Source organism: Carcharodon carcharias, chromosome 9, assembly GCF_017639515.1.
Source record: "Carcharodon carcharias isolate sCarCar2 chromosome 9, sCarCar2.pri, whole genome shotgun sequence".
NCBI lineage: Eukaryota > Metazoa > Chordata > Chondrichthyes > Lamniformes > Lamnidae > Carcharodon > Carcharodon carcharias.
In genome coordinates, this window is record NC_054475.1 from 103570190 (window position 1) to 103586624 (window position 16435).

General features: G+C 42.2%; 1 protein-coding gene across 2 annotated transcripts in view; it reads left to right on the forward strand.

Annotated features, from left to right (window-relative positions):
- The window catches only part of f8 (coagulation factor VIII, procoagulant component), a 96010-nt gene extending 79777 nt beyond the window's left edge, over positions 1-16233 (forward strand). For both annotated transcript variants that reach the window (XM_041195849.1, XM_041195850.1), the window contains exons 20-25: positions 1874-1959; positions 2633-2788; positions 4005-4149; positions 9118-9263; positions 9505-9687; positions 16026-16233. In XM_041195849.1, coding sequence (XP_041051783.1) covers positions 1874-1959; positions 2633-2788; positions 4005-4149; positions 9118-9263; positions 9505-9687; positions 16026-16181 — 872 coding nt within the window. In that variant the 3' untranslated portion in view covers positions 16182-16233. The remainder of the gene's footprint in view (positions 1-1873; positions 1960-2632; positions 2789-4004; positions 4150-9117; positions 9264-9504; positions 9688-16025) is intronic.
- Positions 16234-16435: the final 202 nt, after the last annotated feature.

A 16435-nucleotide genomic window follows, 5' to 3' on the forward strand; every position in this document is an offset into this window, starting at 1 on the left:
AAGTGGAGTTTTCTGCCCAAACACTAAAACGTCAGCAGCTCCACAGTCATTTTTAATTGGCTGGAGGCAGCTCACTCAGGAGGATGTCCTGCCTCAGAGAGCTGCCTGCCCAATCTGATTGGCTAGCAGCTCAGGAGCCTCAGCAGGGGCCATCGTTTCTAGTGGCGCTGCTAAGGAAGGAAGGGTTCCTGCAGCCTACAGAAGGTAGGCCAAAGATAATTTTTTTGAAAATGGAGGGAAAACACCTCTGAGGAAAGTATTGGGCTCTGGAGGCTACCTTCCCTGCCCACAGCCCCCTCTTTGCCTAAAGAAACACTTTTCGTCAATCCTCCCACAGCAAAATGCCAACAGCCTGATTAAATGGCCGTTGACAAGCCACCTTGTGGAATTAAAGCTCCCCAATGGTAGGACATAGTTAGGGAGCTGATCCACCACAGCTCCCCCGATTTTCATCAGTCTCTTGACTTGTTCCTGCCTTGTGGAGACTGGTAAAATTCTCTCCATTGTATAAAATAGGTACTCCTCATATTGCCTCAGGTTCTTTTGCTAAATCCCTCTGGTTATCAACCCTTCAGCCTCTGGAAAATGTTTTTTCTATATTTCTCTCTCTTTTCTTCATGTAGTGTCCTCATTGTCTGTGGGTTGCTATTTATGACTTATGCCATGATATCATTACTGGGCAAGGCAAGGAAGTAGGCCCAAGAACTACTTTAGCTGGTACGGGAATTGAACACATGCTATTGGTGTTGTTCTGCACCACAATCTAGCCATCTCAGCTAACAAACCCCCCCCCCCCCTTATCTTTAATTAATCTATCTAAACCCCTCATGACTTTAAATACCTCCTTCAAATCTCATTTTAGCTTTCTCTGCTTCAGGGAGAACACCCCAGCTTCTTCAGTCTATTCACATAACTGTAATCCCTCATCTCTAAACAATTCAAGTAAACTCTCTTTTGTACCCTCTCCAAAGCCTTCATGCCCTTCCTAAAGTGTAGTGCCCAGAATTGGACACAATACTCCATCTGGGACCAGACTGGTGTTTTACATAGGTTTAGCGTAATTTCCATATTTTTATGCTCAATGCCTATATTTATAAATCCCAGGATCCCATATGCTCTATTAATTTATTTGTTAATCTGTCCTGTCACCTTCAAAGATTTGTGCACAAGCAGCCCAAGATCTGTCTTCTTGCATCCCCTTTACAATTATAACATTTAGCATGAATTGTCTCCCTTCATTCTTCCTACCAAAATGTTCCACTTCACACTTTTCTGCACTGATTTTCATTTGCCATATGTCTGTCCACTCCAACAGCCTGCCTACTTCCTTGTGAAGACTGTTACCATCTTCCTCATTGCTTATTGAACTTATAAGTTTCATAGTCCACTAGCACTCATCATCTAGGTTTTGAATGTGAAGAACATGTACTTTTGGACAAGGTAGCAACCTCATGAAACACTACCTTCAGAAGAAGGAGAGAGTAAAGTTGTGTCTGTATAACAGACTCAAATAAACAAATATGAATGTCCATTCACAAATGTGAAGATCAAACACATTCAACTCGTAACAAAGATATTTGGAAATATTTTGATTTCACTAAAAATGCAGTTAGACTTATAATTAGATTGAACAATCATGAGTAGATATTCATTCCTATGATTGGAGGGGATTCAGAGCAGGGTCCTTGTTCCCTTAATTATATTTCCTGGTTTTTGATTACATTTTAATTTACAAACATAAATTCTGTGTCCATCCTTCCTGGTTTAAGAGGTAGCTTGTTATCTAACTCCATTACATGACCTTTTCCCAACTGGCAAGTTGACAATAAGGCTGGTATGAATATCTGAGGTTCTCTCTTATTGGATTTTGTAGGGAAGTGGAGACCTCAATTGGCAAGGTTACACAACTCTGGATTCACTAATGCATGGCGGGCCAAAGGAAGTCGACCGTGGATTCAGGTACAATTGTCACCAGGAGATTGTACTGAGTTTATTTCACTGTAAGCTATATTTAGACATATATGCTGAACCTGCACCTAACAATTTGTTATCAAGGAAGATAATGCCCTAGGTTGCTAATACAAGTAGGAGCAACAGCTGATGATAGATTCAAATAGAAACATTATTACTTCCACTAATATAACAATTCAAATAAAGCAAATGGAAAGAAACAAATCTTTTCGGACATTAATATAAGCACAATGCCCAAGTGTCAGTTTTGTCCCAATAGTCTTATCAATAACTTTGCAACTATTCATTGACATATCCAGTGAACATTGAGATGCACAAGCTCAGCTAATCACTTTACACAGTTTGAATTGGAGAACTAACTAACCCTAGAAGAACACTCTTTGTTTTTGTGTTTTATCAAGTAATCTAAGGCACATCCTTTCAAAAAAGGGCGTGAGCTGATTTAAAAATAGAAATTTTGAGGTATGTTTGGACACCTTGGACACCTCTCTGCCCATACCCGTACTTGCATCACCTCCATTTGTAATGTAGGATAGGCACTTAGTGTTACTTTATACTTTATACGTTATGTAGCACCTCAAGATTTCAAACATTCTAACAAAAGATAGCTTCTCAATTTATTAATTGAATTCTAACCTTTGTCTTGGTGATATGCTTCCAGGTTGATTTAAAGACACCAATGTTAGTTCATGGAATAATTACACAGGGAGCCCGCCACTATTTTAAGCACCTATATGTGGATCACTTTTATATTTCCTATAGCCTGGACACCTATGACTGGAAAAGCTACAAAAGCAATACCTCCTTAGACATTAAAGTAAGTAACATTTTTTCTCACAATAAAAGCAAAATGAATTGGTGCCTCAGATAAGGTCAGAATTTTGCCTTTTCCAAGTAGTTATAGTGCTGTAATTTCCCCTGTCACCTTAATACTGGAAAATGGATTCACTGAGGGTAATTTGGGTGATAGTATAAAATGGGTGAGATCGAATTAGCCCCTTGTTATCCCAATTTTCATGCCCATTAACTGCAATGGAAATGAAAATCCATGAAGTAGAATACTGTTTGTCTGACTTTGAGAATGAAGGGGCTGAATTTTGATGGGGGCTGCATAGAGGCAGATGGGCACATAAATTTCCACAGCTGGCAATTTGCAGGAGGTCGGATGGGGGGGTTTAGTAGGGCTATTTTCCTACAGGCAGCAGATAGCCAAATCAGCTGGTTATTGGCCTATTAAGGCCTGTTAACAGAGGCCAAATGGGATTTTACAGTGGACCACCAGGTCTCCAGAGGCATTGAGGATCAGCCCAGCTGCCTGCAGGTGGTCTTCCAGGGGCAGACCTGACAACTATGAGGTCCTCCCCACCTGCCTAACTTCGTCTGCAGCTACATCCACCTGGGATTCCACCTCAACAATAGTGGCCTGGCTGCTTATTAAGGGCTTCTTTTATTTTAAACTTTAAAAAGTTGGAGAGACTGCACCTCCATCTTGGGGCATCATCTCTCTCACTTACCTGAAAAGGCATCCTATTGACCCTCACTATCCCTAATTGGATGGCAAGCATGCCTTCTAGCCATTAATTGGCCAATTCGGGGAAATTCACAGTTAGGTTTCCCACACAGTCCAGGCTTCTGACCCCTGCTTGAGCCTGATGACTGGGTCCTGAAGCCTGTGGGGGGAATCTTCAGGATAAACTCCAATCAAACAACTAGAACTAGACTAACTTTCCACAGTGCCTTTGGAAAAAATACACTAAATGGTTTAAAGTGCTGGTGATATTAGATCATTGAAGGAACACTCAGATTTCCTCACTTAAAGCATAGTTGCAAATAAAACTCCTAACCTCAGAGCCTGATAGAAAGAGAAATGAGAAGGCAAATGGAAATCAGTTTCAAGACAAACATTATTTTAAGTGAAGTTGTAAGCAGTAGGTCCATTCCGAATCATTTTAAAACTGTGTGATTTGATCTAGGTCTCTTTCATCTTTGTTACGAACCCTGTATACATCTATATTTGCACTTTTTAATTCCAGATATTTACAGGAAACACTGATGGAATAGGACAGGTGAGAAACGATTTCAATCCACCAATCATAGCCCGGTATATCAGAGTGTACCCTAAGCCAAGCATGGGAGACTCTGCACTACGAATGGAGTTGCTGGGTTGCGATCTACAGAGTAAGTTCAGAGACATAACCCCAATGATTTTGAAAGTTCATCCCAGAATAGTCAGACTTGAAAGAAGGGAAAACAATTACAAAATATAGTGGATGCTGTAAATCTGAAATAAAAACAGAAAATGCTGGAAATGCTCAGTAGGTCAGGTAGCATCTGTCGAGAGAGAGAAATGGTGCTAACATTTCATGTCGATGGCCTTTATTGGAACTGAGAAAAGTTAGAAATGTAATAGATTTTAAGCAAGTTGGAGAGGGGAAGAACAAAAAGAAAAATCTCTAATAGGGTGGAAGGCAAGCACGGTTAAATGGCAAAGGGTTGGTAGTACAGAGTCAAAGGGAGTGGTAACTGGACAAATGTAGAAACAAATGGTGTGTTCAGTGGAGGTGTGAATGGCAGAATCATGAACAGCTGTTGTCTGACAGCAAATTAAAGGGGAAAAAAAGAGAATAAACCTAAAACTAACCAAGAAAAATGAAACAAAATGGGGCAGAGATTACAAAAGCAAGGATCTAACATGTTTTAAATGTGAAGAGAGAGGAAGAGCTGATGAAAACTGGTGATTAAGTTATCCTGGACTGTACTCACATGCTTCCTTTCACCACATTATAAACAGCATTTAGTAGATCCTTGGGGTAATTTCTCTAATAGACTGATCCTTATGGCTAAGGTATGGTACATAGGGACTTACAAAGGAAGTAAATACAGATACACTTTAAAAATTGGGTGAAAATTAGAACTCCAAGAGAGCATTTTCTCCCCGTCGTTAGAGGTGGGGGGGACCTGGGTAGGAGCGGGCACGCAGCCGATCGCCACCCGCAATCGGCTGGACGCCACCATTTTACATGGGTGGGCCAATTAAGGCCCGCCCAGCGTGACATGCACCTGGAAGCGCTGTGCGCTCCCTGTGCGGGCGTGGGGATCAGGCTGAGTCGGGGCCTACGCTCTTTCACAGAACTGCCTCGGAGATTAGTTTGATGTCAAAAATTTTAATAAAGAAAAAGATTTTTAAGACATGTCCCCTCATGTGACAGTGTCACATGAGCTGGGTCATGTCAATGAACTGTAATAAAAAGTTTTATTCAATTTATAAACACTTCATGAAACCTAATCCCGCCCGTGGATGAGGTTTCATGATAAATGCAAAGGCCACCTGGGCTCTTTGCCTGCCCGCCAACCTTAAGATTGGACTTTAATTAGTGTTTAAATGGCCTTAATAGGCCTTTGACAGTTTGGCAGATGCGCAGCCGACTCCGCCGCGCGCCCGCCAGCTGAACTGAAGACCTGAATGATGTGCGGTGATGTCAGGACGCACGCCCGATGTCACCGCGTGTCATTTTACGTGTTGGCAAGCAGCGCCTGCCCCCACATGCTGACCCGAAGATCCTGGCCCAAATAACTTAGTATAGTTATATTTAGAAATTTCTGCCAAGTTGCATAAAATAGGTCCAGAGCTAACTTTCATCCTGTCAGATGGATATGTCAAGCTGTCAAGGAACAAACTAAGAACTATCAACCTCTTGAGGGACCGTCAAACTGTCAAAGAACTGTCAAAGGATGCTAGGTGACTTTGTATGGAAGGGGTAAGGTGAAAGGTCTGTGGGTGGCAGGTTAGGGTTGCGTTGGCATGAGTTAGCACTAAGTTGGCATTGGGCTATAAGGGCCCATGAGGATATGGGGGCATAGGGTGTATGAGGAGCCATGAGGGATGGGTAGAGAGGGATGAGTTGGCATAGGGAGTATGGGAGGCCATGGGAGCGGGTAGAGGGGCATGGGTTGACATTGGGGGTATGAGGAGCCATGGGGGTGGGTGGAGTAGCATGGGTTGACTTAGGAGTATAAGGGGCCATGGGGTTGAGTGGGGGTGCATGAGGTGGCATAGGATGGCATGGATAGGGCATGGAGAATGTGTGTGGGGTGGTGAAGGCTGGAGTGATTTATTTTATTATTTTTTTAAATTTAATTCAACACAGTGCCAGAGCACAGATACAGGATTTCAGCACAGCCTGCCTCTGCACTCATCCTGGGGGCAGCGGGCCCGACTTCTAATCCAGCCCATCCCCTTGGAAAGATAATTCCAACTGCACCCGGCCATTTTTAAAGGTCATGTTTGCAGAGCCGGAAATTCTCCCATATCTGCACACCCGACCTGGGAGCAAAAGTCTGGGCCCTTACATTTCTTGGTGATCCCGTTTTCCTTTGTGCTGATTCTGTGCCTTACCTATCACTCGATGACCTCCTCTCCCTGATGTTGTTGCATGTCTTCAAGCAGACTTCCTCTGCATTTGTAACTGCTGATCATCTCTCAATTGGCAGTGCTCACTACCTTGCCTCCTCTCCTGCACCATTTCAGCTGATGCTGCTTTTCATCTAAGAGCTAGCCAGTCTTTTTAAGATAAATTTAAGGAATGGGCCTAATGATATAACATGTTCATGCAATATCATGGGCAGAGGTAAATTCCCCATAGTTTTCAAATTGATCACCTCAATTGAATCATCAATAAAAAATGTTGTCAACCCATATCACTTATAAAGCTAGGTTACAGTTTTGAAAACAATCTCCGTTGATCTTATTTGCTTAAACTACCCTTTAGGGAATTAGTAAAATGGCATCAATAGGATGAAGGCACAGATAGTGCTGACCTCATACCAAGTTGGGGCTTAGTAAATAAAATGAAGACAGCTCTGCTATCCTCACAAAGTCCTTAATCATTATTAGATAACATAACAATGGGAGGTTGTTAATCAAATAACAAGTAGTAGGATTTGGATTGTGTTCACAATACTTCACACATTAACTTCGTTTCTCCCTCTGCTATACCTCTTGGAAAAATAAAGACAAGCAGAAATACCTCTCCACATGGATGGAGAGCAGGTCTGAGGAACATCGACCTACGCATTACTCTTTACAAAGTACCATCTGAACAATAGACTGCTCAATGCCCTAATCAGTTGGAAATAGGCGTGCTGTGGGAGGGCTAAAAGGGGTAAAACTGAAAGATGTACTTAAATAAGGAGAAGAGTGAACATTCATCTGAATCCATATCTACATAACAAAAGAAATCGAAGGAGGAATAGGTCATTTGGCCCTTTGAGCTTGCTCTGGCTGTACAAAACATATCCTAAGCTTTAAGGGAAGAAAGAGAAGAAATAGCAGAGGCTCTAACCATTATTTTCCAATCCTCTCTGGCTACAGGTGTGGTGCCAGAGGACAATTAATGTTTACCAATGTTTAAAAAGGGATAAAGAGATAGACGCCTTCTCCTCCCTCCCAGAAACATGATAGGGTCCCCCTTGTCCTCACTTATCACCCCACCAGCCTCTGCATTCAAAGAATCATCCTCCGCCATTTCCGCCAACTCCAGCATGATGCCACCACCAAACACATCTTCCCCTCACCCCCCCTATCGACATTCCATAGGGATCGCTCCCTCCGGGACACCCTGGTCCACTCCTCCATCACCCCCTACTCCTCAACCCCCTCCTATGGCACCACCCCATGCCCACGCAAAAGATGCAATACCTGCCCCTTCACTTCCTCTCTCCTCACCGTCCAAGGACCCAAACACTCCTTTCAAGTGAAGCAGCATTTCACTTGCATTTCCCCCAACTTAGTCTACTGCATTCGTTGCTCCCAATGTGGTCTCCTCTACATTGGAGAGACCAAACGTAAACTGGGCGACCGCTTTGCAGAACACCTGTGGTCTGTCCGCAAGAATGACCCAAACCTCCCTGTCGCTTGTCATTTTAACACTCCACCCTGCTCTCTTGCCCACGTGTCTGTCCTTGGCTTGCTGCATTGTTCCAGTGAAGCCCAACGCAAACTGGAGGAACAACACCTCATCTTCCGACTAGGCACTTTACAGCCATCCGGACTGAATATTGAATTCAACAACTTTAGGTCGTGAGCTCCCTCCCCCATCCCCACCCCCTTTCTGTTTCCCCCTTCCTTTTCTTTTTTTCCAATAAATTATATAGATTTTCCTTTTCCCACCTATTTCCATTATAAAAAGAGAAAAAGAAAAAAGAAAATTATTTATTTATTTATTTATTTATTTTTTACATCTTTTATGCTCTCCCCACCCCCACTAGAGCTATACCTTGAGTGCCCTACCATCCATTCTTAATTAGCACATTCGTTTAGATAATATCACCAACTTTAACTTTAACACCTATGTGTTCTTTTGTATTATTGTTGTTGACATCTTTTGATGATCTGCTTCTATCACTGCTTGTTTGTCCCTACAACCACACCCCCACTCCACCTCTCTCTCTCTCTCTCTCTCTCCGCCCCCCACACACACACCTTAAACCAGCTTATATTTCAACTCTTTCTTGGACTCGAACTCAAGTTCTGTCGAAGGGTCATGAGGACTCGAAACATCAACTCTTTACTTCTCCGCCGATGCTGCCAGACCTGCTGAGTTTTTCCAGGTAATTCTGTTTTTGTTTTTGTTTTGGATTTCCAGCATCCGCAGTATTTTTGTTTTTAGACTGAATAATTGCAGGCCAGCCAGCCTAACTTCAGTGATAGAAAAATTATTGGAAAAAATTTCTGAGGAATGGGATAAATTTTCATTTAGAAAGACATGGATTAACCAAAGACAGTCAGCGTGGATTTGTTAAGGTAGGGTTATGTCTAATTAACATTGATTGAATTTTTGGAGGAGGTAACAAGGAGAGTCAATGAGGGTAGTGCACTTGATGTAGACTATATGGATGTCATCGAGGCTTTTGACAAGATCTCACATGACAGGCTGGTAATGAAAGGAAAAGCCCATGGAATCAAAGGCAAAATGGCAAGATGTACCCAAAATTGTCTCAGAGGCAGGGAGCAAAGGGTAATGGTCAATGGGTGTTTTTGTGACTGGATGGCTTTTCCTTTGCTTTAAAAGGTTTAATGAGTTTACCAGGCTTTCTCAGCAACACCACAAAACTGTGCCTCAGGATGTCTTTCCTTTTGTTTTCCAGGTTGTTCTTTGCCATTAGGGATGGAGAGTATGGTCATCTTAGACCATCAACTCACTGCCTCCTCATTCTGGGTTAGCATGAGTGCATGGGTTCCATCACTGGCTCGCCTCAACAAAGAAGGGTTCACAAATGCATGGGTACCAAAGGTAACAAAGAAAACAAATAAACTAAAGAATGTTGGATACTCGGGAGTGAGTTACAAGCTGGTATCTTATGAAATTATTCCAGTAGTTTATATCTCAGAGATCAGATTCTTAACTGTCTGCAATTTTTTGAATCTTTCTGTACTATTTGAATTGCTACCGTATTATTTCTGTTGCAGTTTATAATCAAAAAAACAGACAATTTTGTGAAATTAAAGTACCACAAACTGTTTTCTACTCACAGAGGAACAATCCACATGAATGGTTTCAGATCAACTTTCAACACAGGAAAAAAATTACAGGAATTATAACCCAGGGTGCCAACCACCTGGGGCGGGCTATGTTTGTGAAGGAGTATATTATCTCGTATAGTGATGATCGAAACAGCTGGACAGTAATTAAAGATACACGAAACTTGAAGAAAAAGGTAGGTTCTGAAAAAAATTGTAATAAGAGACTTCACATCAAACTATTAACAATTTCTGGAATGTGTGTATAATTGTCAATCAAGGTTTTTATTTATTATTAAAAACTAGACATGTTATGAGGAATTCTTTCTGTATTGTAAGTATGAAGCTTTATTCATATATTTGACTGCCTCCTAAACCCAAGAGAATGTTGTCCATCTTCATTCTCATTTCTTCCCCCTCCCATCAAAAAAAGCAGACATAGAAGTGAATTCAACTTGACATCAATGAATGAAAGAAAACCTAGATTCCTAATTTGCCATCAGCAACATCTACGTGCACTGCTGTACATTTAGTTGGGGTAAGGCTCAGGAGTACCGGAATTGAGACTTTTTGAGGCCTGGATGGTACAAATCAGCTGCGCAATACACAAGACCATTCTATCAAAACTATTCCCTCCAAGCTGGACAACTACATTCTTCAGATGCTTTTAATCTGAAGTTCTTTATCATTGAATCACTGCCAATGAGCTTCTTTGCTACCATATGAAGTTTATCTTGGGTCTCTTTATGCCAAACATCAGAAGTGGGGATGTTCGCTGATGATTGCACAATGTTCATTCACAACTCCTCAGATGCTGAAGCAGTCCATGTCCATACGCAGCAAGACCTTGTCAACGTTCAGGCTTGGGCTGATAAGTGGCAAGTGATATTTGCACTGTACAAGTGCCAGGCAATCACCATTTCCAACAAGAGAGAATCTAACCATCTGCTCTTGACACTCAATGGCATAACCATTGCTAAATCCCCCATTATCAAATCCTGGCGGCTACCAATGACCAGAAACTGAACTGAACTAGCCATATAATTACTGTGACTACAAGAGCAGGTCAGAGGCTGGGAATTCTGAGGCAACTAACTAACCTCCTGACTTCCCAAAGCCTGTCCACCATGTACAAGACACAGCTCAGGAGTGTGATGGAATACTCTCTGCCTGACCGGAGAACACTAAAGAAGCACGACCCCATCCAGGACAAAGCAGCCACTTGATTGGCACCCCATCCACCACCTTAAAAAAAGTTGCTGTCGAGGGAGCCTTGGTGAGAAAAAATTAATTCCCTCCACCACTGGCACAGTGGCAGCAGAATGTACTTTCCACAAGAGGCAATTCACCAAGGCTCCCTCGACAGCACCTTCCAAGCCCATGACTTCTATCACCTGGAAGGACAAGGGCAGCAGGTGCCTATTGTGTATCTCCAAGCCACACACCAACTTAACTTGGAACTATGTCATCATTCCTTCACTGTTGCTGGGTCAAAATCCTGGAACATCCTCCCTAATAAGATTTTGGGTGCACCTACACCACATGGACTGCGGTTCAAGAAGGTGCCTGACCACTACCTCTTAAAGGAAATTCAGCATGGGCAATAAATGCTGGCCTATCCAGTGGCGCCCACATCACATAAACTAATAAATAAATACAAAAAACAGAGAGTAGGAATAAATGGGTCATTCTCACATTGACAGGCTGTGACTACTGGGGTACCACAAGGATCAATACTTGGGCCCCAACTATAATATATATCAATTATTTGGATGTGGGGACCAAATGTAAGTTCGTGGATGATACAAAGCTGGGTGGGAATGTGTGTTGTGAAGTGGCTAAAGGAGGATTTGGACAGATTTAGTGAGTGGGCAAGAACATGGCAAATAGAATATAATGTGGAAAGATGTGAGATTATCCACTTTGGTAGAAGGAATAGATGTGCAAACTATTTCCTAAATGGTAAGAGATTAGAAAGTGTAGATGTATAAAGGGACCTGGGTGTCCTTGTCCATAAGTCACTGAAAGCTAAAATGCAGGTGCAAAAAGCAATAAGGAAGGGTAATGGAATGATAAACTTTATCGCAAGAGGATTTGAGTAGTGAGGTCTTGCTTCAATTGTATAGAAGCTTAGTTAGACCGCATCTGGAGTACTGTGTGCAGCTTTGGTCCCCTTAACTCAAGATATTATTGTCATAGAGGGAGTGCAACAAAGGTTCGCAGACTTGTTCCGGTGATGGTGGGACTGTCTTATGAAGAGAGATTGGACAAACTGGGCCTGTATTCTCTAGAGGTTCGAAGAATGAGAGGTTTTCTCATTGAAACCTACAAAATACTTAAATGAATATACAGGGTAGATGCAGGTAAGATGTTTCCTCTGGTTGGGGAGTCTAGAACCAGGGGAGACAATTTCAAAATAAGGGGGAAGCCACTTAGAACTGAGAATTCTCTACCTCAGAGGGCCTTGAAAGCTCAATCATTGAGTATGTTTAAGGTAGTTTAAGGTGGAGATTGATAGATTTCTGATTAACAATAATGTAAAGGGTTATGGGAATAGTGTGGATAAAAGGCATTGAAGTGTTCGATCAGCCATGATCGTATTGAATGGCGAGGTAGGCTCGACAGGCTGAATGGCCTTCTCCTGTTCCTATATTCCTTTGTTCCTATTCCAGACAAAGAAGGATATAGATCTGATCGCCCATCATTCCAAACTATAACTGATTCCTTCTCAAGAAATAATACTTAAAATATATTTACTGTTAGTCTTTAAATAACTACCATTACAAGAGAACTATGGCATGAACGTGAACATTGCCAGGGGCTGTGAAGACGACTGTGGCCATGAATTTCTTCACATCGGGCTCCTTTCAGTTTGGAGGAGGGTAGCAGCTGCAACATCTTGCAGTTTGCATCCACTGTTGTATAGATAGGTGTATACATTACCTTCTCTCGTTTCAGAGGGAAGTAGGTAGAGCAGGAACATGGTTTTGTCAGGTTAGCAAGCTCCCCCATGATACAAGGTGCTGTTGACTGCACACATGCTGCTTTGCAGGTATTACATCTAAATTCAGAGCTGTACTGCAAATCCAAAGGATTCCGTTCCCTCAGTGTGCAACTGATGTGTGACGATGCACATTGCCTCATGTAGATCAATACCCACAATCCTGGCCGCAGTCATGATGTCTTTTTTCTGCACTGGTCCACTGTTCCATAAGTATTTGACAGTACAGAGGAAGGTTACTGGGCGACAAGGGTTATCTGCCGAGCACTGGGCTTATGACTTCCGTGTCCAACTCACGCACGTGTGGGTAGAATGCATATAACAGAGACATGCTGCCATACAGAGCATCATCGAGCAGATCACTGAGCCACTAATACAGTGCATTTACTGTGAGGTCCACACTGGAGGAGCTTTGCAGCACTCCCCAGAGCATGTTTCACAATTTGTCATGATCTGCTGCATCCTGCACAATTTCACCAACAAGAGGGCACAGCCCTTGTCACTGGGTATATTGTGGGCAGCTCAGAAGGAAGAGGAGGAGGAAGCGAGGAGGCAAACTACAACTTCCCATTCCGGCCGGACTGTCTATGATCAACTCATCTGGATGTTATACCAGTGAACACAACTCCAATTCCCATTTCCCCAACAGTCCTACACACCTTACCATCCCTCTCTTACTGATCATCACAGCGACCTCTTAGCCACAATGTTGAAATAAAAGCCACCATGGAATAAACATTTAAAACCAGGTTTATGAAACCATCCAATAATCCACTAATCAACTAATCAGCTTTGTGCATTCCCTTATTCCTTTTTCCCCATATTCCTTTGCCTGCCCTAGTGGCCTTTGCAGTTCTACCACAGTGGTTGGCAGAAAGCTGCTGACTTTCAGTAGGGGAGATGGCCTTGCAGGACTTCACACAGCTTTACACTGCACCACCTCAGCATGGATGGCAGCAGTCTGTACTGCTGGTTGACAGACAACAGTGAGGGCACTGGCAGAATGGGAGTGTGCATGCTCTATTCCTGAAAGAAACAGCAGGTTCATACTCCACGGAGCACTGCCATGCCTCCTGAGCATCTCCAGTTGCAGGACTGATTGCTAAACTGCAGCAAAGCACTGTACGCCCTTTTGAATGCTGGTTTCTGCAGCCATGATAGCAGCAGTCTGAACTTGTGTGGCAGCAAGCTGAACTTGTATGATCTCCCTCTGAGTTTTCACTGCAATACTAACCAGACATTGGATGGTTTCTGCATATGCTGCAATGGAAGCTGTGAAACTGGCCATCAGACACTGCATCATTGTTGGGACCGCAAGTGTAGAAGGCCACCACTTCCACACTGGAAAGGATGAGCTCCAAGCTCTGCACAAAACCATGTGCAAGGTGGTTTCTGGGATCCTCCATGCTCCTTGAGTGACAAGAGGCTCTTTGGCAGGTCTCCCATTGCATTATCATTAGCATCTTCTTCCTCTTTCACTTCATGCTCCTGCAGCCATGGTTGGTCAGGTGACAGTTCTTGGGTATCCGAAATGAGAAAGGCACGGGCCACCCTGGCTCCCGTGTATAGAGGACATTAGTTTTCCTGTCCACCTCTTGCACCAAGGCCTCCAGTGTTGCTTTGGAGAACTTTGTAGCCCACTCTCTGCCATGTTGTGCCATTCCTATCTTTTTCCTAGGTGAAACTGACTTCTAGAATGACTTACATCACATGCACCAGCCAAAATGTACTTTCCCTTTCAGAGTTGCAGGTTGGCTTTATGTAGCACAATCCAGCTTGAACGCATGTCAGGCTCTCATGATTTTATGTCCATTGCTAAAGCATGTAAGCCATGCAGCAGCGCACAGCACTGGCTGCACCACGCAAACATTTAAATGAGTAGGCTGCATGAAGTTTGCCTATCGCCTGCATTGTAAACAACAGGTGTGGTTTGGTTGCACATTGCTCTCCCAGGCCTGTTTTTGGGCTGGAATTAATTTTACCTTCTGAATATTATAAGCTTTTGTGGGCACAATACAATAACTCAGTACTAATTGAAACTAACTTGGAAAACTCACTGCAAAATTCTAAACAATAGAATGGTGTAGGAAATGGAAAATAACATCCTGGTGGAGTAGGAAGTGTGCTGCTGCGTTCAGGCATTTGTTTAGGTAGAAGGGGCTTCATTCTAACTGCCCTGAAAATGTTTGATAGACTACAGTAGAGGAAACATTTAAGAGAGCATTGCACAAGACAATGTTATGTCACTTGCCAAGCCTATTCCTTCTACAGGCCACCCACAGTACATTTTATTGTGGACATTACACAACTCATTTAACTGCTGAGAAAAGATTTCCTGCATCCAAAGGTAAATGAGGTAAAAACATATCCATCAGGTCCAGTCTCAAGTCTTTAATGTTCATCATTAACCATTTAACTTCATGAACAAGGTGTCAGGCATTTGAGAACTTTCACTTTTCATACTATATTTTATGATCTCTTCTGCATTGATCCCTTTTACCTATAATCCCTTTCCTAACCAAATACTCGTGCATCAATTTTTAAATTGTGTTAGTCAACACAGTATTCACATTTTTTAAGTGAGATCTATTCTGTACTAGTGAGCGGGTGGGAAACCTTGTTTCTAATTTCAAATTTATCTTGACATGTTGTCAAAACCTGGTCTTTGCACTCAGCTAATTAAGATATTTGCAGCCACATTATCCATTCTCATCATTGAGAAAACCTAGTATGATATTGCCTCTCATTCTTGTCTTAACAAAAACAAGGTCATTTCTATGAGACTTCATAACCCCAGCCCTGGATTCATGCTTGTTGATCTTTCCTGGGCATTGTCTAATTAATCAAGGTTCGTTTGAATGAATTATATCTGACCATTTTCCAAATTTAGCCTCAGGAATGTTCCATAATTTAGTTTTACAGTCAAATAGTGTTCTCATCCCCAAAATCTATGTCCCTCACATTTGGCAGGGAGAATGAAATGAAAGTAAAACAAAAATATTTTAAGATGATTTAATGATTGAGGATTCAAATTTCACTCTGGAGATTTGAGTGGCAAAATCTAGTCTGACACACCTTGCAGTAATGAGGGAGTGTTGCACTGTCGATGGAGCCAGAACTCTGTCTGGCTGATGTAAGTGACTAATGGCATTATTTCAAAGAAGAGCAGGGGAATTATCCCCAGTGTCCTGACCAATATTTATCCCTCAATGAACATCACAACAAAATTGATTATTTGATCATTATCGCATTGCTCTTTGTGGGAGTGCACAAACTGGCTGCCATGTTTTCCACATTACAACAGTGACTATACTTCAAAAATCTTTATTGGCTATAAAGTTCTTTATTGGCTATAAAGTGCTTTGGGGTGTCCTGATGTTGTGAAAGGCACTGCATAAATTCTTTTTCACAATCTGGCTCGAGTAAACTATTCTTCCCAGCTCCACTACAAGGTTCAGCTGTCAGTCTAATGACAATTCATCTTCTGTTCCATGACCAGATGCTGATATACATCTTGAACTGTTTATTCCACAGGTATTTAAAGGGAATGTGGACAGTAAAAGCCAAGTTCAGAACACCTTTGATCCTCCCATATTTGCTCAGTATTTGAGAATTCTTCCACAAACCTGGCAACGAAATATTGCTCTCCGTGTCGAGGTATTGGGATGTGAGACAGAACAGAGACTTTAAAGTCAAAATAAATGTATTAAAAATGAGCAAAATTAAATATATTTAATAAATATACAGACTTCCAAGTTCTGCTTCTCTTCCAGAGTATCGTGTCAATGTATATATGTAAATGTGGCAATTACTTAAGAATCTATTGAGATTATGATCACTTATCCATCTGTTTGGGGATGTTGGTCATAAGGTTACTATACAATATATTTACTCTGTCTTCTCCCAGACTGAGTGCAGTCAGAGCATTGATTAAATAAACATGA